Raw genomic sequence first — 19,077 nt, forward strand, 5'->3', positions numbered from 1 at the left:
AGTTAGAGACCAGCCCAAGCATGAGCAAGACCCCATCTCTACTAAAAATAGAAAAATTAGCTGGGTGTGGTGGCACATGCCTGTAGTCCCAGCTACTCAAGAGGCTGAGGCAGGAGGATCACTTGAGCCCAGGAGTTTGAGGTTGCTGTGAGCTAGGCTGACACCACTGCACCTCTACCCAGGCCAACAGAGAAAGGCTCTGTCTCAAAAAAATAAAAATAAAAAATAATTTTTAAAATTGAAAAAAAAGAGATTCTTGTGAAGAAGAGTGAGAAAATGCCTTAGCATACTGTAATTAGAATTCTACTTTTGCCATTTCTGTACTGAGTAGCTTTCAACAAGTTACTGAGCTTTTCTGAGTCTCAGCTTCCTCAACTGCAAAATGAGGTGACTAAATAACACAACTTAAAGTACTCAGCACTTAGAAGGTATTTAAGAAATTGATCTATTTTTATAAGGTTCTTTTGGCTCTATTAAGGAAAGAACAACAAAGATTTTAAATGACTGCAGAAAAAAATCTTAAACCTTGAGAGCTTCTTAAATTAGAACAATATATAGGAAAAGTAAAGGTAATTATTAAGTGAATACTGTATCTAACTGCTTTTAGTGTTTGTTTGTTTTTGTAGGGTAGGGTTGGGGCAGCTGATGACCTCAAATCATCTATAAAATAAAGCAGTGGGTTAAATAATCTCTGATTCCTTTTAACTTTAAAATTTTTATGACTTTAATTTCTGTAGAATTTAAGAGTTGCAAGACAATGCAGTACATCACAAATCACATCCGTACTGTTCCTTCTTTGTAAATACTTAGGAAAAGTGTAAACTGTTATCCTCTAAGAGTAATACAAAGTTAGTACTACCTACAATGCAAGGAATGGGCTACATGACTTCCTGGAAGGTTGGATTATGGAAACAACATGGACTCGGAAGCCATGAGACCACCAATAGGAAACCTGTCCTGCCATTTACTAGCTGAGCAATCTTGAGAGTTTGAGAGTTAAGTTTATCAAATCTCAGTCTTTTTATCTGTAAAGTGAGTTTATTAACACCTTGAAATTGGTGTTCTCAGAATTATATGAGTAAACGAAAATACCATATATAAGTACCTGGTCCAATAATAGGTATTCAATAACTGTAAGTTCTGTTGGCCCCTTGAGTTCTTTTCAATTATGTAATTTTGATTACTCTGTAAACAACAAAAATTAAAGCACAGTCACGTGACACATAATGATGCTTCCATCAATGACAAATGGCATGTAAGACAGGGGTCTCAAAAGATACTGTACTGTTACTGTACCTTTTCTATGTTTAGATATACAAATACTGATCATTGTATTACAAATGCCTACAGTATTCAGTACAGTAACATACTGTACAGGCTTGTAGACTAGGAGCAATACACTATATATATGGCCTAGGCATATAGCATAGTAGGTATACTATCCAGGTTTGCATAAGTACTTTCCATGATGTTCGTATTTCTCAGAACATATCCCTATCATTAAACAACACATGACTATATTACCTAACGTTTTATTTATTTCTTACTAATAAAGGATATACAAAGTAAACCAAAGATTCAATCCCTGCTAATCTATTTAGAACTCCTCTTCAAGAAGACTCAAAAATTCACAAATCATTTTGTTTGAGAGTCTGTGAAAAACAGTAGTACCCAACTATGTTTAATGTGGCAAGTCCAAAGGTGAACTATTTAAAGTTTGAGTGCTTGCTCTAGGTCAAAAATGTAGCAAGGCAGCTGACAGAGGTGAATGATTGTCTCACAGAAACTTGGTCACCCATGTTAACAGACAAAAATCTTCTCTTATAATACAGTACCAGTGGAAAAGACCACAAAAACTCAAGATAAAAAAAAAAACACACATTAGAATTACACATTAGCCTCAGGCAAACAAAGGGCAATAAGTGGTAAGATCAAAGAATTAATTGTAAAAAAAAAGATATTCTAGGCACTTTCACCCACAAGTGTGTTTAAAAATACAAATTTCATCACAAATTATTTTGAGTGTTCAAGATCATAAGCAAAGAAAAAACTAAATATAAGAGCTGGTGGTCTAAAAATACGACGCTATTACTTTAGGTCAAAAGAGATCTAAATTAAGTACAGGCATGTTTTAATCCTTTTCAAATTTCTTCTTTGTACATGAATATAAATTCTGGTAAAATCACACAAGTATATACCATAATTGTGCTTAACTTATAAAGTTTAAGGGTTAAAACAAGGTAATTCCCAGGAAATGTGATTAATGGCAATCATGTAGCAATAGCGTACCCTTTCCCACAGTATTTTAGGAACATTCTTTTATTCAATAAGCCTAGACAATATGTTTCAAAAAATAGTCCAAGCTGGTGAATCAATCCAAGTTTTGATGATTTAAAGTTTTGACTGTTGAGAGCAGCACTGAGGCAGAAATTGACAACACTTCAGTTCTATGTGAAACTGTCATTTGCCTGCTTACAATGTGCACTATGCCCTTTTCAAGGCGTTCATATCACAAGACCCCCTCAGCAGTGATGTCTTTTGATCCATTCAGATACTGAACACCTTGGAGAGGGTCCAAGAACTGCCTTCCTCATTCATTTCTGCTCCGTTGCAGAAATAAGAATGAAATTCCATTGTATACTGCAGTGGCAATTTTTCCATGGCACATAAAATAGTTTGCCATAAACATTTCTCATCTAGAAGGAATCAAATTGAAGCAAATCCAAGCGGACAGAAAACGAATCTGGCTGGTTTGACATACAGCTTATTCTTCCTCATTACAGCTCTGGCACCTATTACTCATTCTGTATTTGGTTATGAATCTTTCTGAAAAATGACTTTCATGTTGTCATCCTCCTGCTCGAGAACTGCAGTACTTCTTTGCTGCTCAATTCTAAATTCCTCTGCCTGGCTCTGAAGGACCTTCACCACTTAGCCCCACCTACCTATCCAAGCTTGGTTCCCACCCCCTCCCGGTGACTTCTCTTTCCTCACAGGCCCTGGGGACCTGCTCCTGCCATTCACTGCCACCAGAGTTTTCTCCCTTCTCCCTACATTTGTCCCTCCTCCCAGGTCCCACTTCCTGCATAAACCATCTTTCTACTCCTCCTTCTTATAGTGATAGACCTCTGTAACTATTATAAAGTCAATCTGTGTTACAACTTTTGAATTTGAAACTTCTTAAAATATTTCTTTTTAAAAAATTTCTCTGCAGCAGCAGTTTCCACCTTTGCTCCTCCATCATACATAGAAAAGGAATACATGTATGTGACATGCCCCCATGGGTGTGCCTGGGATGATGCACAATTTCCAGCCACAACACCTGTCATTTCACTCATTTCTCTCCCACTAAAGAAAGCATAATAAAAAGCAAATGAGCACATTATATTTAAATGAAAGTTAACAAAAATACATAGTGAGCAGGAATAAGAGGAACTGACCTTAAATATGTTCAATTTTTTTTTTTTTAGTAAAGCATTAGTATACTTTGGCACTTTATTACTATTAATAAATCATTTGGGCCAGGCGTGGTGGCTCACGCCTGTAATCCTAGCACTCTGGGAGGCTGAGGTGGGCAGATTGCTCGAGGTCAGGAGTTCGAAACCAGCCTGAGCAAGAGCGAGACCCCGTCTCTATTATAAATAGAAAGAAATTAATTGGCCAACTAATATATATAGAAAAAAAATTAGCCGGGCATGGTGGCGCATGCCTGTAGTCCCAGCTACTTGGGAGGCTGAGGGAGAAGGATTGCTTGAGCCCAGGAGATTGAGGTTGCTGTGAGCTAGACTGACGCCACGGCACTCACTCTAGCCTGGGCAACAAAGTGAGACTCTGTCTCAAAAAATAAATAAATAAATAAAAATAAATCATTTACAGCTAGGAGTGGTGTCATGTCTATAATCCCAGCACTTTGGGAGGTCCAGGCGGGAGGACTGCTTATAGCCAGCAGTTCGAGACCAGCCTAGCAGCATAGTGAAACCCCGACTCTACAAAATATTAAAAAAATTGGCTTGGCACAGTGGCTCATGCCTTTAATGCTAGCATTCTGGGAGGCTGAGGCAGGAGGGTCACTCAAGGTCAGGAGTTAGAGACCACCGTGAGCAAGAGGGAGACTCCGTCTCTACTAAAAATAGAAAGAAATTAGCTGGACAACTAAAAATATATATACAGAAAAAATTAGCTGAGCATGGTGGTGCATTTCTGTAGTCCCAGCTACTAGGGAGCCTGAGGCAGAAGGATTGCTTGAGCCTAGGAGTTTGAGGTTGCTGTGAGCTAGGCTGATGCCATGGCACTCTAGCCTGGGCAATAGAACCAGACTCTGTCTCAAAAAAATTTAGCCAGGCATGGTAGTGCACACCTGTAGTCCCAACTTGGGAAGCTGAGGAAGGAGGATCACCTGAGCCCGGGCATTAGAATTTGCAGTGAGCTATGATCAGGCCACTACACTCCAGCCTGGGCAATACAGCAAGACCTTATGTGTCTCTAGAAAAACAAAAATAAAAAATAAATTATTTGTAATACTTCTCACAAGTGATCATTTGTTATACACTGGCAAGAACAACTATTCAACATAGCACTTCGCATGCTGGGCACACAGATGGCCAACATGAGTGTCTAGCCCATTAATCAATCAATTGCACATATATATTAACTACTGCTACAGCTGTCTGATGATGATGGGGAGGAGGATGGTGATGATGAAGATGATAATGATACAAAATGCAAACATGGAGTACCGTAGCTGACTCCCCTGCTGACAGTCTCAAATGGAACAAATGACTTCTTATGGGGTGAGTCTAACCAATATTTTCACAGTACAGCATGGCTGTTGCACTCCTGAAGATTATGACAATTGGGGCAGTTTCCATGGCAATCATCATGCAATCCTACACCTCTTGTGCAACAGTGTAGCTATTATTGGAATCTTGGGTAAAATTAGTAAATTGTGAACTCTACCTGCCAGTGCAGTTAGGGATCAGATAACTTTCATTCTACCCAAAAGAAAGGCTATAACAATGCAAATCTTGTTCTATTAATATATTAAAATCGTTCTCACTTTTATAATAAGGAATTGCCTGAGTACTTGGAAGTCCCTCATTGACAATGATAATCCAAATATATCATTTTTAAATAATATTAAACTCATTTTCCAACATGTCCTTAATTGCCAGTTACACAAATAGCCTATATGATATGATTTTGAGACCCCCCAAATCCTGAAAACGTTATATCCTTTCCTGAAAAAATCTTTAAATATACATCAGATGACTATCTACAGGCCAAGTATCAGCTGTTTTCTCTAGCACTGGTATCCTAACATACTAGGAGTAGAGATTGATTTAATAATAAATTTTTAAAATTTATTTATTCTTTCGTGTTGTCTAAGCAGTCACTATTTAAAAATCCTTATAAAAGTAGACTATAGAGTAAGCTTCAGTCGGTCATGCCCTGGAAACTTCTAAACATCAACTAAACAGCTCAAAAGAATGTCCTACTGAACAGTTCCAAGGATGTCATTAATTGCTTCCATCTGTTTCCCTCTCTGTCCCTGCCCTCTCCAAGTCAAGGCACCTACTTTTTCCTGCTTCATTTTGCATTCAACAGAAAAGCATAAAGAGCCATCATGTTTTAAATTATAGAATTTTTACTTAACCCAAAAGTTGTTTGACAACCACAGCCATATTGTTGTTTGTACTCCAGGCTATTTTCAAGTAACATTTCAGAGGGTGACATATTAAGATTCGTGGTTTTTAAAAACTGCTCAGCAAATGTTTCAGTTGGTCCTAACACACTGTTTTTCCCTGATCCCCCCATGAAGATCAGGTTTTTTCCCCATGGCACAATAAAAGTTCAAACCTCTGAATGGTTTCATCCATTGTCTATCCTTACCTACAACAATTATTTCATTAAAAGTCACAAAATGGGCCGGGCGTGGTGGCTCACGCTTGTAATCCTAGCACTCTGGGAGGCCGAGGCAGGCGGATTGCTCAAGGTCAGGAGTTCAAAACCAGCCTGAGCGAGACCCTGTCTCTACTATAAAAATAGAAAGAAATTAATTGGCCAACAAATATATATATATAAAATTAGCCGGGCATGGTGGCGCGTGCCTGTAGTCCCAGCTACTCGGGAGGCTGAGGCAGGAGGATTGCTTGAGCCCAGGAGTTTGAGGTTGCTGTGAGCTAGGCTGACGCCAGGGCACTCACTCTAGCCTGGGCAACAAAGCGAGACTCTGTCTCAAAAAAAAAAAAAAAAAAAAAAAAAAGTCACAAAATGATGATTTTCTAATTCTGTTATTCCCTCCACTTTTATTGGTTAGAATTTCCTTTGACTACGGCCAGTGGGCTACTCTGAAATAAAATATGTCAGTTAAGTCAGGAAAAATGGTTACTTCTTTCCTTTAAACTAGTAATGCCAGAGTAAGAGGTTTGTGCCCTAGTTACCACCAAGGGTGATCAATGAAGCTTTGTTTGTTTTAAAGTTATCTGGTTTTTTTGCAAATATTATCACAACTAGGGCATGTTCCTCTTTAATTTTTCTAACTCCCCAACAAAGTCTGTGAGAGCACGTAGCATATTTCAAGAATATATCTCTGGGAATGAACAGCAATGAGTTTTCTGACAAAATCCACTTACCAGTCAAATGATATCCATAGACTTGGGTTGTCAGGGTTAAAAGAAACATTTTATAGGATCACCTAGTGCAATTACCTACCTGATAGTAAAATCCCCTGCTCATTCTCTCACCACATTCTGAACCTTCCAAGAGGTGATGGGCAACCTGGTATAATCTGGAGGTGTATTTTTAATGTAATGTAAATGTAAGTTTAATTATATATGTTTAACTGACAGTATAAGAGTCCTCTTAATACTAACAGATTGATAGAATGTTATATAAACAAATTAGACTCATGTTGGTTAGATTTTGAAGAAACCTTAAAGTCACCAATTCCAATGGAGGTAAGACAAAAAAGATACTCACACAAAACAGGCTCTATAAAAAAGATGCTTCCAGTACCTTACTTCCTGACACATGAAGACATTTTGCAAAATTAACAGAAACACTTCTATAGAATCACCCACCCACTCAAATAAGTTAGAAATAAGAACACACCAATATGAGTGAAAATTTTGCATCTGTCCAGTGAAATGATAGAACATAAGGAGGATAAAAATAAATGAACAGTTTTAGCTTTATTCAAAATTGTGATATATAACACTTTTAGCTTTATTTAAAATTATGATATATAACATGCATATAGAAAATTCCATAAAACAAATACATAATAATTATAAAATAATCACTCATGTAACTCATCACCTAGGTCAAGAAATAGAACATTATTACTATTTTAGAAGCCCCTGTGTGCCTCTCCCTGAATATAAGACTCTTCCTCCCTCCCAGAGATACCACTATGCTGACTGTGGTGATTATTATTTTCTTATTCATCTTTATCTTTTTACCATATAAACAGGCATATCTAAACAACATAGTTTGTTTCTGCATGTTTTTGAACATTAAATAAATGGAATCTATTCATTTATCCATCATTTGTTTCCCCAATTGCTTTCATTCATTCCTTTTTTTCCCTTTCTTTCTTTTTTTTTTTTTTTTGAGACAGTCTCACTCTGTTGCCCTGCATAGAGTGCAGTGGCATCATCATAGTTCACTGTAACCTCAAACTCCTGGGTTCAAATGATCCACCTGCCTCAGCCTCCCAAGTAGCTCAGACTACAGGCACATGCCACAACACCCAGCTAATTTTTCTATTTTTAGTAGATATAGGGTCTGGCTCTTGTTCAGGCTGGTCTCGAAGCTCAAGCAATCCTCCTACCTCAGCCTTCCCAGAGTGCTAGGATTACAGGAGTGAGCCACTGCACCCAGCCCCATTCTTTTTTTCAATTTAGGTGAAACTCATATAACATAGGATTGACCATTTTAAAATGAAAATTTCTCATTGCTTTTTGTTTTTTATTTTTAGAGACAGGGGTCTCACTATGTTGCCCAGGCTGGTCTGGAACTCCTGACCACAAGCAATCTTCCCGCTTCAGCCTCCTAAAGTGCTAAGGTTACAGGCATGAGCCATTACACCTGGCCTTATTCCTTTTTATTACTGATTAATATTACAATTTATACCATGATTGTTTCTATTCGTTCTACTCTAAATAGACCAGTGGGGTCATCGTGAACAATGCTGACAGAAGAGTTTTGTATATGGACTATGTACACATGCAAGAGTATTTCTAGGGAAGATACTTGTGAGTGGAATCTCTTATCTTCCATTTCACTAGTATCAAATTGTTTTCCAAAATAGATGCAAAAATTCACATTCCCAACAGCAGTGTAAGAGCATTCCGGATGCTCCACATCCTTATCCACAACTGATAATACCACGCTTCTTAATTTAGGGGTTTCTAGTAGAATAATTTGTACTTCCTTGATGACTAATAATAGAGAACACCTTTTCATATGTTTATTTGCCATTTGGATTTCCTCTCTTTTAAAGTGCCTACTGAAATCCTAGGGGCCCCACACACACACACTTTTTAGTAGTCTTATTCTTACTGACTTCTCTGAGTTCTACTCTTGTGTGTGTGTGTGTGCCTTTTTTTGTTTGTTTTGAAAGACAGGGTCTACCTCTGTACCCTGGCTGGAGTACAGTGGTGTGATCATAGATCACTGTAACCTCAAACTTCTCGGCTCAAGCCATCCTCCTGCCTTAGCCTCCCAAGTAATGAGGAGTACAGGAATGCACCACCATACTAGGCCAATTTTTAAAAATGTCTTTAGAGATGGGATCTCACTTGTGTTGCCCAGGCTGGTCTTAAACTCCTAGATTCAAGTGATCCTCCCACCTCAGCCTACCAAAGTGCTGGGTACATCTGGCCTTTTTCTTTTTCCTTATTCACCAGCCTTTACTTTTACCTAGGACTGACTGCCACGTAGAACAAAACTACTAATAAAAGATAACATAAGAACCTGAGAAGCTTTAATTAATTAAAATTAGTATCTCTGCTTGTTTTACATAGGATAGGCCTAAATGTCTGGAAATTATTTGTAGGGGTACTAGGAGGTATGCAAATATAACTTAAATTTAAAATGCTACTGAAATATACAACAATACTTTTTTAAGTTTAGTTTATATCTACTGTCATCCCTTATCTTCAAGCAAAGGTCTTCAGTATACAATTCAGACTCATGCATGCTATAGTCAGAATGTGTATCTGAATCCTTTCCATTTTGAAAAGCAAAACTCAGAAGTCATAGTTTTATTAAAAATTATTATGTCAGCTGGGCACAGTGGCTCACACCTGTAATCCTAGCCCTTTGGAAGGCCATGGTGGAAGGAGTGCTTTAGGTGAGGAGTTCGAGATCAGCCTGAGCAAGAAAGAATGAGACCCCCTCTCTACAAAAAATAGGAAAAATTAGCCGGGCATGGTTACATGTGCCTGTAGTCCCAGCTACTGGGGAGGCTGAGGCAGGAGGATTGCTTAAGCCCAGGAGTTTGAGGTTGCAGTGAGCTAGGATAACACCACTGCACTCCAGCCAAGGTGACAGAGCAAGAAAAAAAAAAAAAAAAAATGATGTCAAAAATGTCTAAAACCGGGGGGGAAATGGGCATTTACTGAAACCTTAAAATCTGTACCCCCATAATATGCCGAAAAAAAAAAAAAATGTCTAAAACCAATGCTAAAATCAACAGTAAAAAACAAAAAATGTTAAAAGACAAAAAAGTTGAAATTTCAATTGTAAACACAAGTCCTAAGTTTTATACCCCCCCAAAAAAAATTTGTTCCTGGAATCAGTTACTTTTTCTTTCCAATAAGAGTATTATTCTGCTTAGCAACAGAAGAATATTTTAATGACTCACTTAATAAATGCTGGTGGCATGTCTCTCTTCAAAATCTGATCCTCAGTGGTTTGAACAGTCTCTTTTCCAACCTACAAGGGGGAAAAAAATTCATGATTCAAATATAAATTCTCAGACTTTTAAAAACTATTACTTAAACATTTTGTTAAAATATACATATAACCTACCATTAAAGTTTCTGGATTCAAAGGACATTTCTGGATTTTTAAAAATTATTAAGATTGCTCCCATAATATCCTTCCATAATATACTCAAATAACAATATGGAATACAAACAAAATGTGGTATTACCCCTTCTCCAGAATAACTAAGGTATTATTGAACACAGTAAGAAAAAAAGAGAAATTCATCACTGAGAATATATTAAATATATATATGTCTGTTTAATTGAAAAACTCAGCTACATGTCTAAAAGTTTACATGAAGTACATGAATCAAGTTAGACTAAACTGTTTTTTCTATACAGAAAAAAACAGAAGTTACTGGAACTGGGAAAAATATTTTAAGCAATTATACCTCTGAAACTAGAAACCAAACATGAAAATATGCAGCTTCATTAGTAATCAAAAAAAAACTGAAATTAAAACAACATGGTATTTTTCCCTAATTTTAGAGCAACTTAAAAAGAAATAACATATAATGCTGAATGCAACAATGGAATAGTTACATACCCTGCATGAGGCAATATAAATTGTTATATTCTCTTTGGAAAATCGTTTGCTAGTGTGTGTTAAGAGATATAAAAAATGTCATACCTAGGAATTCCACTTATGGAGAATATAACCTACAAGCGATTACACCAAATGTGGTAATAACAATACTCAGAAAAGTATTCACTATGATGTTAGTTATAAAAGCTAAGATACTTTTTAAATAACTAATCCAAAATAGATTGAGTATTATGGGGGCCATTAAAACAATACTTATAAAGACTCAGCACTAGGGGAAAATGTTTATGACATTACATTTCATTTAAAAGAAGGAATATAAATGACAAATACACCACGATTACAACAAACAAAATAATCCATATGTATAAAACAAAAACACTGAAAGAATATAAAACAAAATGTTAACAGAGGTTATATTAATGCTTGGGAAATTTTGAGTGAATTTGTATATGCATTTCCTGTTTTTTCTGAAATGTGAGTTGTTTTTACAAGTTTTGTAATTTAAAAATACTAAAATGTTACTCTAAGTTATTCAGGTATAATTATTTCCTACCTAATAATTTTAGTGCACAATTATCTGTCATTTTGTATACATTTTCCAAATAGTAATGGTCAAAAAATTTTAAAAATTATCAAAACATTAAACATCACACTAAGTAGATTATATATGTGCACATGTAGGTATAATATTATATCACAAATAGTACACATACTCCATTCTTCAAAATTATTCTTATGTAGGGCTTGGATATCAATTTTTCTTCCACCATATCACATATTACAAAGTACTACATAAGAATAAATTTTAATATAGTGAATGGTGAAAGTCACCCATTTTATCAATAGAAGCCACCTAAGAATGCTAACCATAAATATAAACCATATCCAATGTATTATAGAAATGGGTAAAATTTTTAAACCCATAATAGAAAGTATCTCAGTCCTACTATTTAATCATTTAACTCTTGATTGAGTTTAAAGAGGGGGAAAAAAATGAAGAAAAAAATCCCTAAGTGCACAGTAAATCAGCTAAAAAAAATAACACAATAAACTATTCTCAGGAAATACAAGTATGCATAAGTTAGTGAATACAAGTTTTTTTTCTCTCAAGTTAATAGCTCAGAAAAAGCAACACACATATACCACTGTGTAATAGCCAGTGCTTTTGCAGACAATAGATTGTCTGTATCATAATAACAGGCTTTCAAATCAACAGCTGGTTCTCTGGAGTTTCTCAGATCAAAACATGACAGAATATTTCCAGATGTATTGTTCACTATATTTTCCAACTGAAACCAACCATTCAAAAAGCTGTGGCCATGATTTCATGAAGCAGAAGATGAAGTTCAGCCACAAAGTCACTGGTTCATACTAAGTATAAAGGGACTGGAAAGGACTATACTAAAGGGCCTGGAAGGACAGTCATATTTAAGAAACATGGAGATTTCTTTTACCTACGTGGGGGAAGAGGGGACACAGACACACAGAGCAAGGGGAGGGAGGGAGAGTGAGTTCCTCTTATATCTCCTTTAGAAAACAGTCATTCAGCACAGCGCTATTAAACATTTTTTGAACACAACTACATGTGCCAAGCACTGTTCTAGGTACTGGAGACAGAGCAGAGAATGAAAATAAGTTTCTTGCCATTATGGAACTTGTATTCTAGTGGGAGAGACATAACATACCTAAGTAAATAAACAAACAATATAATTCCAGACAGTAGTAAGGATGATGCTCTAGAAAGTATGGGATGGAAGCAGAGGGGAGCAGAGGGAGGCTACTTGTAAAGCAGGGACAAAGTGATATGGAAAATGTCGGGTGCCGGACGGGCTGCTTGCCACCTCCCCTTAGCTCCGCATTTCCTTGGGCCAGCGCTAAGCATGGCCAGTTGGAGGGCACGCTGCTGGAGCCGGCCCCATGGCAGACAGCCGTCTGGGACCCTGTGGCAGAGAGCCCGCTGGAACACCTCGTGCAGCCCTGCCGCAGGGACCCCAAGCCATGTGCTGCTGCCTGCTTCCGGCCCCCACTGCTTACGTAATCCTGATAGGGTCATTTTTGAATCCCACTGCTTTTGATTGGATGTTAAAGCTTGTAGTTGATTGGACGCTTCTTGAGCCCTTCCAAGGGTATAAAAGCAGGAGCAGAAGGAGGGGAAGGGGCAGAAGATCAGAAGATGTGAAGAGAGCTGTAACACTAGGTATGCTGAGCCTGCTGTAGAAGAATAAAGGCTGTTCTCTGACTCTTCGTGTGCCGCCCGGTTCTTTCCCTGGTCAAATGAGTAAGAGCTGTAACAAGTGCTCTGATGCTAGCTGTACACACTGCCGCAACAAAAGCATTCTCTGAATAAGCAACACTTTCCTGAGACTTTGAAGCTAAGAAGAAACCACTCAAGCAAGAGCTGGGAAAGAAGGGCAACTAGGAAGAAAAACACCCTAAGGCAGGAAAAATTGGGTGTGTTTTAGGAACTGGAACGAGGCCAGAATGGCTGAAGCTCAGGGAGGGAAGGAAGCTGGTGTGGTGATGCGGTCAGGAAAGCAAGGGTCAGATCGCAGAGTCTGTCAAGTCAGCTTGAGGTGTCTGGAATCCTTTCTAAGGACAATAGGAAGTTCTAAACGAGACACTAATATGATCTGATTTTCTTTTTAAAAGGTCAGCTTCCCTATGTGAAGAAGTGATTAATCTTAAGGGGGAAGGGGGAAGCAGGGTGACCAGTTAGGAGGCTACTACAGTCATCCAGGGGAACGACAGTAAAACAAGATGTGAAGATGAAAATGGAGAAAAGAACAGAATTACAGTATTTTTTGAAGGAAGAACTATTATTAGGACTTGCTCTTAGACTGAGTGCGATGGGGGATGAGGATTACATTGAGGTAAAAAAATAAAAAATGACTTATAGGTCAATGAAATGAAAAGCCTTCAAAGGTAGCAATGCAAAGATTTGTCAACAAAAGGTAAAACAATCATGACTTTCCCAGGCAACACCATTAAAATAGTTTTACAAATAACCAACATTCTAACCCCAGTAGAGGTCATTACTAAAAAAATGAATTGCATTTTATTACTTTATGTCTTCTTTTGCAAGGATAGGAGTAGGTGGAGGAAAGAAAATGGGTAATGAAAACATATTCAAGGAATATTTATTTAAAAGCTGCTTTTGAGTATTCATGTGACAGACACTAAATCTGATTTTGTTATTCTAGGCTACATTCATACTTGAAGTGATAGTATCCACTATCACTCTGATTCTCAATACACTCAGCCCAGAATTAGGTTAGGTACAGCAAATAGCCCAGTTTTTAAGGTATAACACATAAAAGATGACTATGAAGAATGAATGCCATTTTTACTTTGGGGGTTGATTTTAGGCAGTGTTGTCCAACAGAATTTTCTCTTATGATAGAAATGTTCCATTTAATCGGTGTTGTTCCATTTAATATAGTAACCATTAGCCACACATGGGTATTGAGCACTTGAAATGTGGCTAATGCAAATGAGGAACTGAATTTTTACTTTAATTACCACATGTGGCTAGTGGTTACCATATTGGACAGCTCAGATCCACGGGACCTTCACCATCTAAAACTGGTCTTCCTGCCTCCAGACTCTTCCTTCTTCTAATTCATTCTTCACACAGCTGCTAGATTAACCTTCATTTATGTCTTTGCTATGAGGTCTCTTCATAGAAAGGAAAGGAAAAGCCTGGAAAGATAGAAAGTTGCCCGTCAAGAAGAGAAGATCAGAGAGCCCATACAGAAAGAAGAGCCCAGGCAAGGCTCAGTCGGATGTGTGAGTACAAGGTTGTCTGACTAGAAAGACGGGTGTGCCTCAGCAAAGGAAATAAGGCTAGAAAGAAAGCTCAGTCAGTCCGGGAAGGGCTTTGTATATTAAGTGAAGTCAGAGAGGATTATGTTACCTTGACCTGCCCATTTAGTCAAAGGTTGTCATTCTCTGTTCTAGATTTTTCCAATTCATTGTTCTATCCCTGAAGTATCAAGTCAAGAACTTCCAAAGAAGCCAGTTTCTAAAGACAGAACCAGAAAGGCATGTCCTATTTGTGAACAACTTGCAAAGCCTGTCTAGGAGAAACAAAGACAAAGCTTTACATTTTTAAGCCATTAACCACGAGATAATAGGAAATGCACTTTCCTCCTCTCTCCCCACATCATCAAAACAGAAACAGTTTCTATAGTACCCATCTGTTCCAAATAAAAATAGAGTAGAACAACAAGAAAGGGACTAATTCACAAAATGCTCTTTGTTAACTAGCAAGAATCTTCATGGCTGTGGGAAAACATTATTCCTGGAGGTCAGCTTAGTATGGGGAAGCATATGATTTCCAATATAGCCTACAATTTTGCAAACAAATAGCTCAGTAAATCAACAAATGGGAGTCTTGGTTACTGATTTTTTTCACTCAGCAAATTTCTAAGATTCAGTGACCTTTTTTCACTCAACATGTTTCTAACATTTTGTTGTATTATAGCTGTCATTCATTCATTTTCATTGATATATATTTCATTGTGTGATTTTATGATATGTTGCTAAGGAATACATATTAATACATATATGATGATAAAATTATACATCTAAAAAATAATCAACAAATGCCCTTTTTTTTTTTTTTAGAGATGGGGTCTTGCTATGTTGCCTAGGCTAGACTCGAACTCCTAGGATCAAAACATTCTCGCACGTCAGCCTCCCAAGTAGCTAGGACTACAGGTGTCACACCACCATGCCCAGCTAACAAATGCTTCTGGAACCTATACACCACCAGCTCATCTAAACACCCAACATGTTAAGCCAAAATTTTTACTACATAATGTTAAAAGCACATGCACTGGAATTTGGTCCAGCTTAACTAATAAATGACTATGTGTCCTCAAATAAGTCATTTAATTACTCGGATATTTCTTGTACCACTTCTGATCTAGGTTTCTCCTTACTTGTCTACTGGTGGTTGGCCAAACTCCATTTTGGCTCTCTGATAAAGGAAACATACTTTTAACTTTCTCTTTTCTACCTTACGTTCTCATTTATTACTTCAGATTCTTTAAGGAACAAGACAATGTATAAAACAATTCATAAATACAAAATTTAAAACTCTCACTTCCTGTATATTTTACATACACATTTTACAATTATGAGATTCAACTAAAATCGATGCCTGATTTTTTTGTATCCTTACAATAAGTCTTATTCCTTCTGAAAAAAGACCTATGGATTAAAGGGTAAAAAAACACAAGAGAAAAGAACAACACATAGGTCTTATTTATGGCCTAAGTTCTGAGCAGGTTTTCTAGGTTGGTATTTAAAAGCAATCCTCACAGAATAATCTGACTTTATAGCAAACATACTTGTCCCGAGACATCTGTGGGGAATTGGTGTCAGAACCCTCTCACCCTCATGGATACCAAAATCCACCAATGCTCAAGTCTCTTGTATAAAATGGCATCACATTTGCATAACCTGAGAACATACTTTACAACATCTCTAGATGTCTTACAGTACCTACTTAATACTATGTAAATAGTTGTTATACTACATAGTTTAAGGAATGACATGGGGGGGGGGGAGTCTGTGCATGTTCAGTCCAGATGCAACCATCATTTTTTCCCCAAATATTTTAATCCACAATTGGATGAATCCAGAGATTCATGGACCCCACACATACAGAGAGCCAACTGTACATGTTATCCTTTCCTCTCTTTATTCCACTGCTGAGAGAAACCCAAATGTATTGGTTCTATTCACTGCTGAAATTATTTCTCCTTTATTTTCTTCTTCAGAGAATAGCCTTTAACTCTTAAGGCCTGATTCCATTCAATTCAATAAACAGGCAGTAAGTGCCAACTATGTGTCCACTAGGTGGTGGGAAGAGAATGAGATAAGAAATAAAACATCCTTAGACATAAACTGAAATAATGGTAATGAATGAGTAAGAGGCCTGGGGGCATTTTTACGGGGCTTGGCAGGAAGCCCTGTTTCTTTTGAAGGGCTCTTACTTTGTTCTGTAGTTAATTTAAATATCTTTTGTTCAATAAGTGACTTTAGTTCAAAATTCTATGTGAGAGGCCTTTTGTCTTCTGCTGTTGTTATTATTACTCCTTTCAACACAATCTACTCGATTTGGTTCAGTAATGTAGAGAGACTTGGTCTCTTTCCAAAAAAAAAAAAAGCTTGGCTGGTTCAAGTTACTACCTAGACTAAAAAATATGTTAATGTAGATGTATATAAGAAAACAGAAAGATAAAACACAGCAGGAAGGACTTGTGTTACCGATTTGTACAATGTAAGTGGTAACCATAGAGCATTACATTAAAAAGGTGGCAGGGAGATGTTTTCAATGTATCTAGACAAAAGGTTCTTAATGCATTTTGAAAAGAGGATACATGTGATGAAAATGTAAGTATTTACAGTGTGCCAACCCCTGGGGCCAACTGATTGTGACCAGACATGGGAATGTGCACCCATTTGTCTTTCTTACTTAGGCTCCAATCAATGTCTTATGGCACAAGTGTTATGCTGATCAATCTATTGTACCCAACAACCATTCTGATATGGAGCTGTGTTCAGTGCCAGGCCTGGGCCATACAGAATAATAATAATGTATGTGACCCACCATCAGCAATGCTTTTGATTGTTTTCCTATAGTGGCGATGGGCTTGTGATCCATCCACCCCTCACTGATATCCTTTGTATCATTTATATATGTCCAGCAAGAGTCCAGTGTCTAAGAGGCCACATCCAGAAAAACTAAGACTCTCTAATCTTCTCTGATTTCCAAATCATTCATTCTATCAAGCATTTAATGAGCACTTCCTATATGGTAGCCATTGTGTCTGTCACTCTGTGATGGGGATACAAAAGTAAGTAAAACTCAGTCCTTGCCCTTCATAGACAAGACAAATGCTTAAACAAGTAATTGTAATGCAGTGAAATGCATGCTCTAATAGAGATATTTCCAAGTTTCAGCTCTGCATAAGTGAGGTACAAGAGGTTTCACAGAGGAAAAAACTCTAGGAACGCTGAATAACAGTTATCCAGGAATAATGGGATTCAAGGTAAAAAAGAGAGCTTTCCAGTTAGTGGGGCAGTATATGTGAAGGCATAACCGGTTCAGGGAACATAGATCCACATGGCTAGAACACAGGGTACTTGGTGGAGAGGAGGTGTGGAGAAGATAGGAAGTGGAGAAGCAGAAAGGGGCCTTGTATACAGTGCAAGACTTTATCTTCTAAGCAATGGAAATTATTTAATGATTCTATGCAAAATATATTGTTAGGTTTGCATTTCAAATAGAAAAATCCAGCACCAAGAATGGACCAGAGCTAAGAAAACTAGGAAGACAAGTTTGTTTGCAAGTTCACTTATTCACTCAACAAATATTTATATAACATATAATGTATCAAGTATTATAGACAGTGATGAAGAAAATAAACATGGCCTCGATCTCATGGAGCTTAGAGTCTTGGTGTAAGATAAACTAGAGATAAACTAAAGCAGCAGCAGTGTGGGTGGAGATAAGAGCGCAGATGTAAGAGATGCATCTACACATGAAACTCAATGTGGAGGGTGAGAGAGAAATCTAGGATGACTCCCAGCTCCTAACTAAAGGGACTGGGACAATAGATAACATAGGAAGACAGCCAGATCTAGGAGGCAAACTAATTAGCACTGGGATGTTCAGATGGAGATGTCCAATAAGCAATTGAATAGATGGTTCCTCAGTTCACTTACCAGGGCTAACGAAATGGATCTGAAAGAAACAAGCCATCAAGTGGTTCTAAAAGCCATGGACAATGAATGAAATCAAGACCCAATAACATGGGAGGGGGGCGAGTATATACATATATAATGAGTGAGATGTGCACCATCTGGGGGATGGTCATGCTGGAGACTCAGACTTGTGGGGGGAGGGAGAGAATGGGCATTTATTAAAATCTTAAAATCTGTACCCCCATAATAGGCTGAAATAAAAAAAAAAATGGGATAAAAAAAAAGACCCAATAACACCAACAGATAAGTAGCTGGTGGGAGAAGCAGCTGGTGAAAAGAACTGTGAAAAAAATATGAGATGGGGGTAAGGTGAATGGCAGAACTATATCACGAAAGTCAAAAGAACAGAATTTTGAGAACAGTCAATAGTGTCAACTGCCAGAGAGAGGTTAATGGTTTCTATTAATTCACAGAGTTGTACCACCATCACCACAATCAATTTTTGAATATTTTCATCACCCCAAAGAGAGACCCAGTAACCCTTAGCAGTCAACACCAATCCTTCCCCATTTAGCCCCAATCCTTTCCTACTCCTACCCAGCCTTAGGCAACTACTAATCTACTTTCCCTCTCTACAGATTTGCTTATTATGAATATTTGATATAAACAGAATCACGGCCAGGCGCGGTGGCTCACGCCTGTAATCCTAGCACTCTGGGAGGCCAAGGCGGGCAGATTGCTCGAGGTCAGGAGTTTGAAACCAGCCTGAGCAAGAGCGAGACCCCGTCTCTACTATAAATAGAAAAAAATTAATTGGCCAAC

The 19,077-nt window shown here is 37.6% G+C and overlaps 1 protein-coding gene across 2 annotated transcripts in view; it reads right to left on the reverse strand.

The window, feature by feature from the left end:
- VCL (vinculin) overlaps positions 1-19,077 on the reverse strand; it is a 109,674-nt gene that overhangs the window by 59,819 nt on the left and 30,778 nt on the right. For both annotated transcript variants that reach the window (XM_012759889.2, XM_012759888.2), the window contains exon 2: positions 9,869-9,939. In XM_012759889.2, the coding sequence (XP_012615343.1) occupies positions 9,869-9,939 (71 nt within the window). The remainder of the gene's footprint in view (positions 1-9,868; positions 9,940-19,077) is intronic.

Source organism: Microcebus murinus, chromosome 14 (assembly GCF_040939455.1).
Source record: "Microcebus murinus isolate Inina chromosome 14, M.murinus_Inina_mat1.0, whole genome shotgun sequence".
In the NCBI taxonomy this organism is placed as follows: Eukaryota; Metazoa; Chordata; class Mammalia; order Primates; family Cheirogaleidae; genus Microcebus; species Microcebus murinus.